The sequence below is a fragment of the Ostrinia nubilalis genome, chromosome 4 (assembly GCF_963855985.1).
Source record: "Ostrinia nubilalis chromosome 4, ilOstNubi1.1, whole genome shotgun sequence".
Classification (NCBI taxonomy): domain Eukaryota; kingdom Metazoa; phylum Arthropoda; class Insecta; order Lepidoptera; family Crambidae; genus Ostrinia; species Ostrinia nubilalis.
The window spans coordinates 3,535,219-3,553,418 of record NC_087091.1 but is presented as its reverse complement, the minus strand read 5'-3'; the positions used below and the strand labels follow the sequence as shown (position 1 = coordinate 3,553,418).

The 18,200-nt window shown below is 39.6% G+C and overlaps 2 protein-coding genes across 2 annotated transcripts in view; both read left to right on the top strand.

Moving 5' to 3' along the window:
• Positions 1–2,395: 2,395 nt before the first annotated feature.
• Positions 2,396–7,751, top strand: LOC135071327 (integrator complex subunit 5-like). Its single transcript, XM_063965120.1, has 8 exons — positions 2,396–2,697; positions 2,965–3,112; positions 3,236–3,346; positions 4,944–5,116; positions 5,774–5,894; positions 6,184–6,360; positions 6,804–6,962; positions 7,486–7,751. Exons 1-8 carry the CDS (start codon positions 2,482–2,484, stop codon positions 7,749–7,751), a joined length of 1,371 nt encoding a protein of 456 aa, XP_063821190.1. The 5' UTR covers positions 2,396–2,481.
• Positions 7,752–8,574: 823 nt separating this feature from the next.
• Positions 8,575–18,200, top strand: part of LOC135071326 (uncharacterized) — a 31,056-nt gene continuing 21,430 nt past the window's right edge. The window contains exons 1-5 of the mRNA XM_063965119.1: positions 8,575–8,629; positions 8,742–9,054; positions 9,410–9,587; positions 9,911–10,025; positions 10,315–10,538. Coding sequence (XP_063821189.1) covers positions 8,575–8,629; positions 8,742–9,054; positions 9,410–9,587; positions 9,911–10,025; positions 10,315–10,538 — 885 coding nt within the window. The remainder of the gene's footprint in view (positions 8,630–8,741; positions 9,055–9,409; positions 9,588–9,910; positions 10,026–10,314; positions 10,539–18,200) is intronic.

Genomic DNA, 18,200 nt, shown 5'->3' with positions numbered 1-18,200 from the left:
ACATGGTGATTACAAATCACGTAAGAGCTTTCACACCGATTACAACCATCACCCGGTTACGACCGCATTTCGGTGCAGAAAACTTTTGACTTCCTTCCTCTATATACATTACGTATATAATAAATATTTAATGTAGTTATTTAGATTCAATAAATTCATCCGACATTTTCAATTTAGCGAAAGGTCAGATAAACCATTTTAGCACTTAGAGATAGGTAAGTACTTAAGTAAGTAAACGTGTATTCCGCGCGCAAACGTTTACTTATTTTCTTAATGAGTATGCTAGAGATAAATGTAGGAAGTTATAACTATTTTCTTGTTAATTACTTGCTCAGTGGTAATGGACTGCCTGCGGGCAGTAATCAATAAAGTTACTATCAATGAAAGACAACGACGACCAAATGATGTCTTTAAAGTAATCATCATTTTACGTTAACTATCAGTTTGTTTCGCATAGATGGTATGATATAATCGGTTCATAAAGTACAAAGCTTATAAAACACCGGACTTGGGCCAGTGAATACGTATTTATACATAGTTCATAGACCCACTCCCCTCGGTTACGCTCGTCGGCTTCGTCGCGGACTGCGGTGCTGCGCATCGCGTGCGCAGTTCACTTGTTATTGATTTTTAGCGCACCCCGCTACGCATTTCATCCCTCTGTCTATGTGCTTGCTATGTAAGTAAAAGTAAATGCTAGTACATAAGTTAATAGCTTCATCGATCGTACAGACGAGTATTGGCTCCGTGCACGATTACAGCGCCAACTAGCGTCCACAACTTTGTGGGTTCTGTCACATTGACATTTAGGTCGTATATTTGTGAAAAAATATCGAAATGAAAAAATAACAAATATTTTCAACTAATAAATTGTTGTGATACCACGATTTGGGTGGAAAAATGGTTTTGAAATCATTTTGGTCATTCAAATCAAATGAGGTAAGTCCAAAAAGTGTGTTTAATTTTGATTGTGTCAGGGTTTGTTTACTTCATTTATAGTTGTAGTTTTACAGTAAAACAAAAAGAAAAAGCTACTTTAACGGTTTCATTATATAACAGTAAATATATTTAAATGTTTCTGTATCGCTAGTAATAAATTAAATATCGTTTTCAGATCGAAATGAGTATCGTTTTGAAGACCGGGTTTGTGAGAGTTACAATATCAAATTCCAACCACAAACCGTATTTAAAGGAAAGTTGTTGGTATTGGCTGGACAAGTCCGAGATGTAGAAGAATTAAGAACAAAACAAGGGCAGAGTTCAATAATTCACGCTCTCATCATAAGGCAAACATCTGTGCACAACAACTACTGTGACTCATTTTTGTACTACCACGTTGTATAGTTTAGTTATTTCCAAATTGTAAACGGCTATTAAAACAGCCCTATCGAAATACAGTCCACTCTTTTATTTAAGTTCCCAGTAGGACCCTTTTCATGCGATTAATTAATGATATTAAAATGTATTAAGTAGAATCGCTTTGCCATTGACAGATACATCTGATGACAGAGCTTACATTATTTCTACTTTTGACCACCATGAGCGCTGCGATAGATTATGTCCCCCCCACCTAGTACTTCGCACCCAGCGAATAGATTTGATGCATATAGGTAAGTAAAGAGAGGATCGGATGTCTATTAATTGTTAACATTATGACGTATTTTAATCAGCCTTGTTTTTACTAAAAACTCACTGCGAGGTGGAAGCCTTAAAATGGGAATCACGTTGATGAAGACGTTGAAGAGTATTTACTTAACTAATTGGGCAGTTCATTTATACATAGAGACTAGGCTAAGTAAAATTTTAGCATAGCAACTTTAGTACCAGTTCGATTACTACTGAAAACTGCCATGGGTGAGCTCCGTTTTTTATTTCGCTTCGTTTTCTGTAGAGGTTCTTCTTTGAAGATTTCTATGCCAGTAAGAAGAAGTCGATTCGAAAATTCTAAATGCACCTACTTATGTCCGTGATAGAGGTCCAAGTTTTGCGCCAATATGTTTGCGGATTGCGCTTTTTGATACAGGCTGTTATATCTATCTTTACCATCTTATAAACTATGGTTAAAATAAACCTTTTATTTTAAACAACTGGTTGGTTAATTTCTGGGACGAAACTAGAATATGATTAACAAAAATGCTGCTTGTACAAGTTGTAGGCACTTGTTCTTGTAGTGTAGGTGGTGCGTAATGATGAAGATGAATAAAAAAAATCAAGGTTTATGGATTAAACAGTTTATTAATTAAATAAATACGAGTCCAAGATTAACCACAATTCAAATATCTACAATAATATCGATAATAAAAATAAATTACGAGGTATAAGCATAAGCATAGATTCTATCGTCCAAGTTGAATTAAAAATATTAATGTCAGTTGTTCCAGTTCCAGCTGTCAAACTTGACGTTACTTTTTGATGATGCCGTATTTTGGTGTGAATGTTTTTCTGCGATTTTAATTAATTTCATTACACTGCAGTTTCATCATGAACCCTCAAACTAATTCAACGGCCTTATCTGCCGACCTGAACAGTTTTATTTATGGCGTATCACGTAGAAACTCTCAGAATGCACCAGAGCTCACAAAGATCGGCATTTCCCTTCTGAAGAACTTCCCAGCTGCTAGGGATGCTGTGTTGGAATTTTTTGCGATGGTGTTCCACGATGCGGTTAATGTTTCTCTCAACCAGTCTGATTATGAGGTAAATATTTTAGTTTTTGGAGAACTTAAATTATAACCTAAATTCAAAACATCTTAATTTTATCAAAACTCTTGTTTTACATTATATTAAAAAGCCTATATATTATTTTGATGTTTAAGCTTCATTGCTCTTAAGTTTAATTCATATAGGTTCTTTAGATTTGGCTTTGAAAGGGTAACAAACAAAACATTGTTATATGAGTAGGATGGTTGTTAATACTACTATGCTGAAAATGTGGTGTGATAATCTCTTGGGTCTTCTTTTCAGCCTGATTTGAGCACTAACGGATCTCTGGAAAGTGTGAGCATGATTGGGCCCGAGCTGTGCAGCTTGGGCCCCTCATGGGCTCCGTTTATTACCCCCTGGTGCATCAACTTGATCATGGACATTGCTACGAAGAAATCAAATGTGCCAAGTAAGTTATGCAGGGTGTCTTAAAAGCTCAGGACATACATAATCTTTACAAGAATTAGTCAAAGGACTAAAAAATACTTTTAATTCTCATTTAGATATTTCTTTATCTTCAAATTTGTTTCAGATGCAACATTACAGAGCCTTGAGACAGTCCGGACTTTACTAGATATGACAACACAGAACTTGACACTACTCAACTCTGAGGAGAGGGCCAAATGCATCGACATGATGTTGGGTAATGTACTAATATAGTTATTAAATTTTTAGCGTTAAGAAATTCATTCGTGGGTTCAATTCCCGCCTTAGGCAGTTCGATTTTTTCAAGTTATTTATAATTTTCAAAATGTACAGTAGAATCTCGATTATCCGGACCTCGATTATCCGGATATCCGATTATCCGGACTCATTCTTCATGGTTTCTAATTACCGATTCAGGATCTGGACCCATAAAAACCGAAGGCCCCGCCACCATAACATGGTACGGACGTCTTTTTGGTTCATTGTTAAAAGAAATGGATGATGATGGTCTAAAATTTAGATTTTTAGACTCTAAAATGATGTATTGAAAACCCTTTCTATTGTAAAAAGTTAATTATTGTTTGATTTGACTTTGAAATCGATTATCCGGATTTTCGATTATCCGGACCACCCCTGGTTTTAATTGATCCAGATAATCGGGATTCTACTGTACTAATAATTTATTGAAAACATTCATTGCTTATTTATTGTAAACTTGCGATATGATTATTATTTTTTATTTTCTTTATGATCTATGATGCAATAGAAGATTTTTAAGATCACTTATTGCTTGATGTCATCTTCATCTTAGTTTCTCTTTGAGTATGAGTTTTGTATGCAGAGTATGAGTTTGGTCTAGCCTAGCAATGTCTATTCAAAGATGTGTATGAATGGTGTACTCCTTGAGTGACATAATATGATAGTATGTTAAGAAAATAACTCATTAGTTAGGCCATTGTAGTGGCGACACAGTATGCTATGCCCTTCCCTCTCCTTCCTGGGCTGTCCTGGGACCGGTACTGCAAAGCATCCTTCACGATTAGCAGTGTAGTGGCGCCGGACGCTTCAAACGTGTTTCCAAACGCGCGGCGGGGGTCGGGCGTACACCGCTAGTGTGCATTTATGGGCACCCGCCGCGTGCGCTCGCGTCTAACGTCCGCGCAGTTTTAACCCTTAACCACCTACCAGTGGCTCTCAGACTCCGGTGAAAATTATTTACTGTCGTAACTAGTCGCATGCGCTGTGAGAGATTTAGGCTTTTCTTGACAAATGTTGTTTACGCCTAAAAACACTAAAAAATACATTCTTTTACTTACTTATTTTACCTTTTGAAAACTTAGTTTTTTAGTATAGAGTTCTGATAAGAGAGGAGTCTGAGAGACACCCCAGACAGGTGGTTAAGTGACTGAAACAGGTTGCTAGGAGGTTACGGGTTAATTTCCCATCCCATGAGGTTGAAAGGTGTTTTATTTAACCTCTTACCTACCACCTATAGTTGCCAAGTCAAAAGTCACTTCTCAATACGGGTGGCATCTATTGTTATTTTGGCAAAGCCAATACAAAATCACGGTATACGACAAAAAAAAAACAATAAAATTGCAAATCAAGTGTAAAATGCGCTTGTAATTATGAAACTACATTAGTTGCAGAATATAATATTCCAAATTTCAATACCGTAAGTCTCATACTTTTTAAAATATCTTGATGTAAAGTGGAGCAAACAATTTTATAGGTTAAAATACCCCGTATTGAGAGGCGACTTTGGGTTTCCAAGGGTTAGGTAAAGGGTTAAGCTTCCCAATCGTACATCATAGGTTCCTGGGCGTGCTCCTGGGCGGTAGGCTGGGTGGGTCGCGCGGAGCCGGCGCTGGTGGCGCCGCGGGCGCTGGCTCTCGGCGTGGACGCGGCGCGCGCGGTCCTGGCGCACCTGGCGCAGCACCCGCCAGCGCTGTTGCACGTACGCGCGGCATTGGCTGACCTGTTCCACGTGAGTACTGAGTACTGGTTACAGCAGACTTGCCTGTCCCCCCCATCTGGCTCGTTGCAGCAGTACCGCCTGGTCCCTCGCCTGGCCGTTGCTTTTTGCTTTGCTCTAACTGCAGCCATACTGGCTGACCGCTCGTCTAGCTCCTCGCCTGCCACTACGCCTGGCTCTCGCTACAGCAGAAGTGCTGCATTGATATGGCCTCCATGCGTGGAGCCATGCCATGCCTATTTGAGACGTGACGAGATCGTCGAAGAACAAGTGGTGTATCTTGATCAGTCCATTCCAGTCAATCTAATCATTATCATCATCATCATTTCAGCCATAGGACATCCACTGCTGAACATACATCATAGGCCTCCCTCAATGATTTCCACAATGGCCGGTTGGTGGCGGCCCGCTACCTTTATGAGGTCGTCGGTTCACCTTGTGCGCTTTCCGGTACGTGGCCTCCACTCCAGAACCTTGCTGCCTTATCCGTCAGTTCTGCGTACTATATGCCCTGCCCATTGCCACTTTAGCTTGCTAATCCGTTGCGTTATGTTATGTCAGCAACTTTAGTTCCTTTATGGATCTCCTCATCTACAATCTAATGAATAAATTATATGTTGCACCTATATTAGAAGTGTAGAACTCGAATAATAACTAATTTTGTTACAGGAGGCCATCAAAGAGGACAGTAAAATAGATAAAAAACGCGATGTGATACCCTACCTACTGAACCTGGCGTCCAAATCGGACATAGTTCTGAAAGCTCTCACACAAGACATCGCGTTAACACGTATGTATCTACCTCTATCCATTCCTCTATTTCTATCCGTTGCTCTATTTATTTCTTCATTTATCCTACTAATATTATAAATGCGAAAGTTTGTGTGGATGTCTGGATGTTTGTTACTCTTTCACGCAAAAACTACTGAAGGGATTTTGATGAAACTTATAATACTAGCCCAGAATAACATATAGACTATAATTTATGACGATCTGTGACAAACTAAATTTCACGCGGGTGAAGCCGCGGGCAAAAGCTAGTTTCTTCATAATAATACCATTGGTATATTGTTTCCTAGTAACCGACGAGGTGATGGACCGCCTCTGCGTGATTTGTTCGACGCAGCGCCATACGCCAGCTTGGGAAGGCGTGGGACCAGCTTCGCTCGTCGCCTTACTGATGCGCTGTGACGTCAGATGTCTGTTGCTGCTGTTGAAATATGCACAGAAGAATCTGTTCTGCAGGCAACTTCTAGGTGAGACTTGTAAATTGGTAGTCTTTTGTTTCATAATGCTCATGGCAGTACATTCTCCAGAGGTAAAAGAGATCGAAGTAAGAGATTGCCTCTATGTTATGCTCAACCCGGACCCTGGGTTCCCATCCGTCCGCGTTTCCCCCGATTTGTCCTAGTTTAGAGAGTCCGGTGCGCGTCATTTTTAGTCCGGGTTTAAAATTTTAATTCTCAGGTCGATGCCGGGCGACGCGACTAAGTTATAAAAAAACCTGATGTCTGGATTCTAGGCTCCAAATCCAAAATCCGGGGTTTTTACGCGTCTCGTCCTTGTTGCCAAATTTTAGAGATGACAACCCTATGCTTAACACAACCTGACCTGCTCCTGCTATGGTCTGAGGTATTGAATCTAGACACTAATCTTTTTAGAATCTCAATATTTTTTGTTTATTATTTTTCAATTGCAGAATATTTGCTCCAAAAGCTAGAATTCGAGAGCTTGTTCCCGGACAAGCCCATACATCTGCTGACGAGCGCCGCGGAAGAAATCAACATCGTCAGGGAGAAGTTGCTGATCGGCAACAAGTTGGAGCAGTATTCCCTGGCTAGGATACTGATTTTAGTCAGTAAGTAAATATACTTTGTAGAAAATTTGGAGACTTGCAGTAAGGCCCTTTTTCCACCAAGACGGAGCAGATCAGAGCGGAGTGGAAAAGTGTTTTGAATAACCAATCATTTCATTATTTCCACTTCTCTTCTCCGCTCCGAACAGCTCCGCTACGAGCCGGCGTCGCGCTGTCAAGCCCGACACTTCTCCGCTCTGCCTTGGTTAAAACCAGACCAAACATAATGAAGCAAGCTAACATACAGACTTAAATAATTTAAAAAATACAACACATTTCTAAAGGCATAGTGCTTCACTGAGTGACTAGATTCTTGTCCTGCTTTAGTACAGTTGTGTGGGAGGGCTGACATAATGTGACGTAAGTGACGCAGCAGAGCTTTGCCGATAGGTATACATAAATGACTGAATATTAAGAAGACTATGGTCTCGCTGACTTTTGACGTAACAAAAACACCCACCATTCCCCACCAAGGTTGCAAGTTACTCAGTTATTACTACCTTTTTAACAAACTAAAACTCTGCAGACTACAACCAACCTTCAGAATTCATCAGCACCGTCAGCTACCTCCTCCAATACGCCCGCGACGACTCAACTCTCGCGCTACTCGTGCGCATCATATCAGGCACCATCACTATGCACGTGCCTAACGACGGGCCTGACGTCATCATGGACTGGTGCGGAGCGTTGCGGTGTTTCATAGATAGCAATAGACTGACAGCTACGCACAGCTCACACATCTCTCGTCTCCGCACCCCTCCGCTCTTCTCCGCTCCGCTTTGGTGGAAATAGTCTGCCAGCTTTGCTATACTTCTCCTCTCGTCTCCGCGCGTTCCGCCTTGGTGGAAACTGGACCTTAAGGTCATTGAGGCTTGGCACTGGACTGGCCAGCTTCTTTAGTACAGTCGATGGCACAAATCCTTACCCACCGAAACTTTTATAACGGTAAATAAGATATTTACCCTCCCGACGTTTCAACTCGGTTGTACGAGTCATGGTCGCCGGCAGACTGAAGAGATGCGGCGTCGTCTGCTCTGGCGCGATTTATAGTAAAAAAAAGCAATATAATAGTTTAAAATATTATACTTACCCACCGAAGTTGCAACTTACACAGTTGATATACCTGTAATACTACCTTTTTAACAAACAAAAACTCCCCAGGCTACAACCAACCCTCAGAATTCATCAGTACCGTCAGCTATCTCCTCCAATACGCCCGCGACGATTCGACCTTAGCACTACTCGTGCGAATCATATCAGGCACCATCACTATGCACGTGCCTAACGACGGGCCTGACGTCATCATGTACTGGTGCGGAGATGTGCGGTGTTTCATAGATAGCAATAGACTGACAGCTACACACATTTCTCGTCTCCCCATCGCTCCGCTCTTCTCCGCTCCGCTTTGATGGAAATAGTCTGCCAGCTTCGCCATACATCTTCTCTCGTTTCCGCACGCTCCGCCTTGGTGGAAACTTGACCTTAAGGTCATTGCGGCTTGGCACTGGCCAGCTTCTTTAGTACAGTCGATGGCACAAATCCTTACCCACCGAAACTTTTATAACGGTAAATAAGATATTTACCCTCCCGACGTTTCAACTCGGTTGTACGAGTCATGGTCGCCGGCAGACTGAAGAGATGCGGCGTCGTCTGCTCTGGCGCGATTTATAGTAAAAATAAGCAATATAATAGTTTAAAATATTATACTTACCCACCGAAATTGCAACTTACACAGTTGATATACCTGTAATACTACTTTTTTAACAAACAAAAACTCCCCAGGCTACAACCAACCGTCAGAATTCATCAGCACCGTCAGCTATCTCCTCCAATACGCCCGCGACGATTCAACCCTTGCTCTACTCGTGCGTATCATATCTGGCACCATCACTATGCACGTGCCTAACGACGGCCCTGACGTCATCATGGATTCGGACAGATACCAGGGCTTCATAAAGACGGCCGTTGAGCATGCATTGAGAGACGCTGTCTTGGCAGACACGGAGATTAAAAGGTGTTTTATAGAGGACAATGTGCCTAAAGACCAGAAGACTTATGTGCATTATTACTGTTTGAACATTATTAAGCTGTTGAGGTGAGTTGGTGATTATTCTCTATTGTATTTTTATGGTTTTTATTTACTAAAAAAAAAAAGTATTTCATGAATAGAAGAAAATAAAGTTTTGTGTCGGGGTTCACCCCTTGAACATCACGTGATAATACAATAAACTTTTCAATGTTTTCATTTCTATCTCAACTATTTTTATAATATGTTTCTTGAATCCTTTTTAAATAAAATTTTGTATGTGACTCCGAGCAATTAATGTTTGTCGCTTTTGTTTCCAGTGTTTATATTCGAAATTAAATAAAAAAATAAAAACTTATCTTGTAACTCTTTGTAACTACGGACTTTATACACCTCTTACTAATTCCATTTACCTTTTTAATAGATGGGAGAACTCCAACCAAGTGTCTCACTTACGAACGCGGCCGATCGGTCGAGCAGTGGAGGCCAACCTTTACGGCATAGGCGGGGCTTTGAAAGAGTACACCTCTTTGCTGAGGCCACGCCCCCCTTGCACTATGGCGTCGCTGGATGAAATGCCCACGTGTCATGCTTTGGCTGAGGTATGTGAAATGGAAAAATTAGTTTAATGACGGACAGTATCGGCATTCTAACGGCATATCGAACTACGCCGAACTCTGGACAAGTTATGGGCCACTCCTTTTTTTAACGACGGAAAATGTTTTGCGTATTGCGTGGGTTATGTGAGACTCTCCCCGTCTGCCCACTAAAGACGGGGGCTTTTAGTGGGTAGTTTTAAAAGCCCCCTCTTAATTCATATTATCATAATATTGCTCATGCAATGTTTAGCTTAATTTTTGAGATTTGAGTTTTGTTCTACTTAAATGTATGCCACATAAATTACATACTAGATTCTTTATTTCAGGTACTTGACCGAGTGGACATGTCAGGCACCAAATCCCCGCCACCCAGTGTGGAGGTGCTAATAAAAGTGGTCCAGTCCACCGTCAAATATTTCTTTAGATGCCTTCACGAGAAAGGTAAGATAATATTTTATTTTTCAAGCTTATCAAACAAGTTTTTTTACGAGGTGGCAGTCGACCTGCATCCAGCGCCTTCTTTGAAAATCTGAAAGTCTATGTTAAGCAGTAATTTATGTAGCAATATTTTAAGTAAATTGTTGTGTCTCAATTGTGACGAATCAAAAACACCTCTCACCTAGATTTTATGCTACAGAGTGTGCCATCAAAGAAACATACATGCACTCGGAAAATTATAACCCCTTTCCTTGCGCAATAGGGTAAAAATGAGATTGAATTGTATCGGCAGATATAATGGACAAGCTCCGCGGCGTGCAAACCGCGTGTCGACTCCTGCGCAAACTTTGCATCCACAGCAAGATGGCGCGCTCCGTCGCGTTACGAGACTTGTTAGAAACCGCCATGTTTAGAGAAGAGAAGGCATTCGGCAGCCGACCAGTCGTGGCCAATACGGTTGCTGCTAGCAAGGACTGGCCGCAAGATGACTTGCTGATTAATTTGAACCAGAAACATGTAAGTTTATGCTGTAAACAAGATATTAATTAAAAGCTACACATTTATTTCTCAATAGAACTTAGCTTAGCTACAAATAGGTTGGCTTAATAAAATAATACAATGAACAATCAAGTTGCGTAACAGCTTGGCGTTGACAGCACACGACCGGTTGTTGCGGAAATCATTGGGGAGGTCTTTGTCCAGCAGTGGATGTCTTGGTTGGATCGAACGGACTAACAAACGAGTAACTGACGGAGTGTTCTTAGTAAAACGTAGAGTCACTATAATTATAATGACTAGCCATTGAAAAACAGAGCTATTTCACATAATTATTATTAGAGTACACACACAATAGCTTGCGCTTCTTTTTATCTACTCATTTATTTTTTCCAGCTTGAGCAAATATCCACTCCACTACCCTAAACCATTCATTAATCACATATTGACTATAGCGCCATCTATGTACAATAAATAAACTTAAATAAATGCCCGAACTACTAGAGTTTCGGTAAATAGCTTAACCTAGCGCTTTTGGGTAAAAAAAGTTGCTTACCTGATGAACCCAGCTTAGGATGCTCACGTTTTTTATATGTGTTGACGCGTCTGTATTAGTGCTATGTTCTCTGTGCCGCCTCCAAGGACTGGGCGGCTCCAGACCTGCTGATACACTTGAACCGGAAACGTGTAAGTAGAGCAGAAATAAATATCTAGGACAGCTAACAATCTTTTACAGTGCCAACGGCGAAACACAGTATGAAACATCAAGCGGAAAAGCAATAATGTAATTTCCTAAACCACGTTCCTTACGTGTTTATTAGAGTGGTATTTATAGTAAACATCGAGCAAAATGAAAGTTTTAACATACTATTAGGGTAGTAGTTCAAATAGTAGATCAGGACCATCTCCACTTTTTCCTTGGATTACTAAGGAGCGACTAAGGGACAAAATTCATGTTGGTCCCACGAGTAGCTAGGGAAAGTAGGTCCACTCCAGCAGAGCCCCGCATGCCGGAGTAAGGCTATATACACCTCGAGGTCGCCTGGTATCGAGGGCCCACCGTTAGCGACTGAGCTCCCCCTCAGTCACGCATCTCTCGGCACGGTACGGATAACACCTTAGATTGGGTATCGAGTCTTCGCCCATAAGTCTAACATCCTTCCTGATGAAGGCCATGGAAAGGATAATAGACCAGCACATTAGAGCCAAATACTTAGTGAAAAGACCACTAAGCATCAACCAACATGCATACCAAAAGGGAAAATCTACTGAAACAGCCCTGCTCGATCTGGTCGATAAGGTGCAAAAATCCCTAGAGGATAAGCAAACGGCCCTATGTGCTTTTCTCGATGTTGAAGGTGCATTTGACAACACCCCTATAGAAACCATTCTAAAAGGAATGGAGGCAAAAGGGATTGATATAAGCACCATCAGATGGGTAAAAAACATGCTCTCCAACCGAGTAGTAAACATAACCCTCAATGCTGCAAAGCTTGAATTTCTTGCCACAAGAGGATGTCCACAAGGAGGCGTACTATCCCCACTTTTATGGACACTAGCAGTAGATCAACTTCTTGCTAAGATGGCAGAAAAAGACTATGATACTCAAGGCTATGCTGATGACCTAGTGGTTATCATCAGAGGTCCCTGCCTGAGCACAATTTCAAGTCTAATGCAAGGCGCTCTCAACACCATAAGTAGGTGGTGTAGAGAAAACGAATTATCTATTAATGCGGATAAAACAGTGATAATACCATTCACGAGGAAGAGAAAACTGGAAAAACTGGTAAATCTGAAATTAAACGGAAAAACTCTTCCTTTCTCAAGCGAAACCAAGTATCTAGGGGTAACTTTTGACCAAAAGCTTACTTGGAATTCGCACCTAAACAACATCATTCAAAAAGCCAAAATGGCTCTGTGGAGTTGTTGTCGAATGGCAGGGTCAAGATGGGGACTAAAACCCGCAATCGCCCTATGGCTGTACACAGCGGTCGTGAGACCGATAATAACCTATGCCTCTGCCGTCTGGTGCGGCAAGGTCAACCAAATGACAACAATACAGAAATTGAGCAGCCTACAACGGCTAGCCTGCATCACAGCAACCGGAGCACTATCAACGACACCAGGGGCTGCATTAAATGCTCTGCTTGATCTTATACCACTGCATATGCATGTGCAAAAAGAAGCCAAGCAGAGCACATATAGAATCTGCACCCGCACGAAAGTCAGATGGGCTTCTCAAAATCTGATAAGACTCAAGGAATCAGTACTTGAAAACAAACTTCTGTGCATGCCCAGTGACGACATGCATACGGAATGTAACTTCACCAAACTATATTCCGTAAACATACCTCCTAGAGACAAATGGCTAGAAGGCCAAATGTCATTTAAGGAAGGTAGTCACGTCTGGTACACGGACGGATCCAAAAAAGAAAATAATGTAGGTTGCGGGATCTACGGAGAGAGGCCTAAGCTCAAAGTTAGCCTAAACATGGGGACTGAAGCCTCAATCTTCCAAGCCGAGGTCTTTGCCATAAACAAATGTGCAGAGATAAACTTGGAAAGGAAGCTCCAGGATCAACACATCTACATCAACTCAGACAGCCAAGCAGCACTGCTGGCCTTAACATCCTTCGAATACACGTCAAAATTGGTGCAAACATGCACCGAGACACTGAATGCACTGGGAAATACCAACAAAGTAACGCTTACATGGGTACCAGGACATTCGAATATAGAAGGAAACGAAGTTGCAGATGAACTCGCCAGAGATGGAGCCGATAACCCTCAAATCGGCGTAGAACCGTTCTGTGGCATTACCAAACAACGAGCCACCACGCTACTAACCGCCCTCTGCAAACAAGAGGCTATTGAGTGGTGGAAGTCTACATCGGGACAAAAACACTCAAAAGCACTCATTCAGGGATATAGCAATAAAGTAACTAAGGAACTGCTAAAGTTCAAAAGATACAAAGCCTGTGCAGTGACTAGAATACTGACCGGCCACTGCAAACTAAACAAACATAAATCGAACATGAACATGACCGAGGAAACTCTGTGCAGATTCTGCCATACAGAAGAAGAAACGGCCATGCATGTTCTTTGCTCATGCTTCCCGCTTATGAGCAAAAGAAGTATCCATCTCGGGCGACACATTATGCACCCGGATGAGATAGCAGATATCACGCTCCAAAGAATCTGGAAAGGACATTGTCAGAAGCCGCCTAAAAAACCGCCCAAAAACATTAACCCATCATAATTATTTTCTATTTTTTTTAATACATTAAGAGCCATTTTACATTTTCGTGCGAATTTCTAAGATTTTGGAAGCATGAATTACTATCTTAAGCAACACCCAGAGATTATTTAATAACTGCGAAAGATAGGTCAATCCTTGTTGTTGACCATTAATGAAACGGATTTACTAAAACTCTTTTGCTTAATTCACAGTGCCCCATCTCCCACAACCATTTTACGAAAAAATTGCCGCAGACTCATTTTCAAAGTCCTGTATCTATTATTTATGCTCATATAATAAGCTTAAAAATATATAGTAATCATCGGACATATATTCTTGTAGTCCATTAATGAAATAGATTCTTGAATTTCATTACCATTATTGAGTAAAATCTAAAAATAATTTGGCAAATTTGAAGATTAACGTCACATTTTGATCGTGGTTTTTGGTTTAAAAACACAGCAATAACTGCAATAAAAGTATCCCCAAATAAAGAATATTCATTGTAGAATTGATTTCTACAGTTATTGTTTAAATATTAGTAACCACTTTGTCAAAATATTGATGTGAATATCAGTATAAATTACAATGCGCAAGCCGACATCGATTAGTATGGCGCGAGCGCCCGTCAAGGCAGGACCTGTGTCATTTTTCCCGCCGTGACGTTTACGTGCGTTCGTGTCGTAAAGCGGTGATTTGTACGGCGACCAAATACATTTGATACTATGCCGAGAGGCTGTTTCGAGTCGGCCGGCCGAGCAGAAATTGAAATGATGAATTTTAATTTCTTTGACGGATCTGGGTGTAACTATGTATAATATGTAGGTACCATGTATTTAATTTAATAAATTATAAAAAAGTATATCCATTATGCTAGCACCCTTAACACAAGCATATTGGTTGCCTACTTTTGGACTAGATGGCGCTGTGAAATTGTCCAAAGATTTGTTTATTTATTTATCCGCTTTGAGTTTTGTTTCGTGAAGAAGAAAAAGAAGCGTTTTGTTTTGTTGTTAAATCTATAATAATAAAAGAGGAAAGATTTAATTGTTTGTTTGTTTGTTTGGAGGCAATAGGCTCCTAAAAAAATTTCTTTCACGATTTAGAATCCTATTTTTTTTCTATGTAGGCTATAAAATATTTTCAAAAACTTTAGTCCAAAATCTTTGATAAAATTCGACGTTTAATAAATAAATTAGATAACATGTTAATACTTTTTTTTTCAGTACGATTTTAGTACTTGTTTTTCAGAAATTCTACGATTTAACTAAACTTCTAAAGTGTTTATATTTTATGCATAATTTATTAACTTCTAAAATATACATATATCCTATTGATAGATGACGTGCTTCGTATTTTATTAAAATTATTACCTGACTAGGTTAAAAAGGTGTGGGATGTTATTTTGGAGATAACTTGGTTCCATAGAAATATAGAGAGATGCTAAGTAATGCGCTGAGTTCGAAACTCAGTGTCGTATTAGAAATTCACACACACAAAGAAATCAAATTATGTGCTCATTATCCATTGCGGTATCAGTATTCAACGTTCGAATAATCTTTAGTACTATGCAAGCAATATAAACTGTTTACATAATGACGTCGCTACTGTCATCATTGCTTTCACAAGCAATATGTTCCAATTTGTCCCTTGTCACATTTCCCTTTAGTTTCTGTGATCTGTGCTTGTTTCTAAGTTGATATCAATGAAATATTCCTTAGTACTTTTGATTTAATTTTTTTTTTATTTTGACACGTGTTTGAAAAATCAAGGTCAGATTACAATAAAATAACAAGTGAAAACGTAACATTGCATTGCAACTCGCAATTTCGCAATATTGATGAGGAGATTCCATTGGAAAGTCTGTATTCATTCCTAGGATTCCCCTAACACCATCAAATTCAAGAGAATTCAAGAGAGTGCAGTTTCCCATCTCATGCTTAGGGACCACGGTTTAAAATAGTGTGGTTGCATAGAGCCTGCAACGGGCAACCGCGTGCGCAGCTGCTCATACTAATTTTCGATAAAAAGCAAGTGTTGGCGCCCTCACGAGTTTTAGCGGAGTTCCATATGGTAGCGGGAGTAGACTTAATGGAAATCTATGCTTCTCCGATGACCAGTTGTATGTGGAATACTCCAGAGTATACGCACACAATAGCCTGGTGATTTTAGCACCTGAAGGAAAAACAAAAAAAAACATTGTTTACAAAGAAATCTGCGGCAGGTGTAGTGTTTTAATTTTGTTTTAGAAAGATCTCATAATTTTGTAAGTATTCAAATATTTAAACATAATGATGTGTAGATTTTATATCAAAAAATATAATCATTTAACAAAATTAATTTTCTTAGAATATTTTAATTCTATTAGAACCATTTTCCACTTCATCGCAGAAGAAGTCGCGGGCAAAAAGCTAGTATGAAATTTGTAGTATTGCCCGCGGCTTCACCCGCTTGAAATTTAGTTTGTCACAGATCGTCATAAATTATAGCCTATACATTGTTATTCTGGTCGACGCCAGGGATGGATGAGCGTCGCTGTCGCTGGCGACAGGGTCTTCTGGTTCAGGGTTCATAGCGTAGGTCTCAGGAAAAATGAAATCCACTCGTAGAAATTAATAAACTCAGTGTATTAACGAAAATAATTACACACAGCACTAGAGTCGTATCGGAACTGAGTGAACCAAAGGTCTTGCGATAGGAACGTCCGACCCGAGTGATAGTTGAACACAGGCTGCCTAGTACTGCTGTACTGTACTGTAAAGTTTCATCAAAATCTGTTCAGTAGTTTTTGCGTGAAAGTGTAACAAATATCCAGACATCCACACAAACTTTCGTATTTATAATATTAGTAAGACTAGTAAAAAGTAAGATAGTAAGATGAATTATTTTAGTTATTTGTTTACTTATAATAATATTTATTTATTTATTTCTTAGCTCTGTCTGATAATGGATCTGGAGGAGATGCAATGGCCACCTCCGTAACAAAACAATAGAACCATATGGAGTTTGGGCTTGTGTGATTCGCCTTGACGAATATTTCGTATCCAGGGTCCGATGATGGAGCTGTAAGGGGGCAGATTTTTTTTTCACTATGTGACTGTCTTTATTTTGTACTTAATATATTTTACATATTATACCTATTCGTGTTTCATTATTCGTATCCAGGGTCCGATGATGGAGCTGTAAGGGGGCAGATTTATTTTTCACTATGTGACTGTCTTTATTTTGTACTTAATATATTATATTTTACATATTATACCCATAATATAAACTCTATTAAAAATTTAAATTAATTAATCAAGTTTGAATACCTCATTCTACCTTAAAATTAATAACTTAAATCAAGTCTTAATACGGTCACGCACGGCTCAAGATTTTTTTGTCCTTTTCAGCGTTCTTTTTACTCTTTTGACGTTGCGTTGACAGCTTTTACCTAAATTCGCGCGGAATATTTTTGTGAAATGGCTCTTAAGCACCCTTTCGTTCTAATGGACACTTAAGCATTGAAAAATTAAATAAATAAGTCTTTTAACGTTTATTCTATAATACTATTACAACTTCCGGACGTTTTGGTGCGTGGCATGGTCTAAAACCTATCAAGTTCCATAATTTTTGCCGATAAAATCTGTACGAGGCATTACCGTACTTTATTGCTGGGAGTCCATGTATAGTGATGTTCCTGCGGCCATCATAGACAATAAAATATCGATTTTGAAAATAAAATAAATCGATTAAACTGCTTTGAAGACTAGATTTGCGTTAAAAACTAAAAAGATATTGACACTATTACAAGAAGCTATCTAAAGTGTCCAACTGGTCGAGGTCGTAAATAAAATAAAAATAATTAGGACCATAAACTGATATTCATGGTATCATAACTGTAAAAGTGTCAGAATCCGATGTTGAATCCAATGCCAGTTGAAGTGTGAGAAACATATATCAACCTAGTATAGTTGCCAGTCTCTCATGATCTATGCCAATGAGGGTTTTCGCGATTGAAAAATCCGCCAGATGGCAATACGTAGACGTGAGGTCCAAATGCTGCATGATTGGTTATTTTTGACATGACATTGACAGATATCCACCAATCATGCAGCATTTGGACCTCGCGTCTACGTATTGCCATCTCGCGGATTTTTCAATCGCGAAAACCCTCATTCATAGCACATTAATAATAGACCAAATGAACTTTTATACATTGTGAAAGAGAAGATAAAGATTTTATTATTTTATTAAAATCTTGCCACGAAGTAGTTTTTCAGTAGAAACCAGGATTGGATAATCGCTACAGGCAAGTATCAGAACATTTTATAAATATTTTTAATCGATTATATCCTTGTGAATCGTTTTAATAAATTGTCATTTTACTTTTTCAATTAAAACTTTTTCAATCCCTAGTCTTGTCAAACTGTCATAATGTCAACAAATTATAAATGTCACGTCAG

Coding starts and splice junctions, on each gene's coding strand:
- LOC135071327 (XM_063965120.1), top strand. CDS start 2,482: ATGAACCCTCAAACTAATTCAACGGCCTTATCTGCCGACCTGAACAGT. Junction 2,698..2,964: donor TCAACCAGTCTGATTATGAG/GTAAATATTTTA, acceptor TCTTCTTTTCAG/CCTGATTTGAGCACTAACGG. Junction 5,117..5,773: donor CATTGGCTGACCTGTTCCAC/GTGAGTACTGAG, acceptor ATTTTGTTACAG/GAGGCCATCAAAGAGGACAG.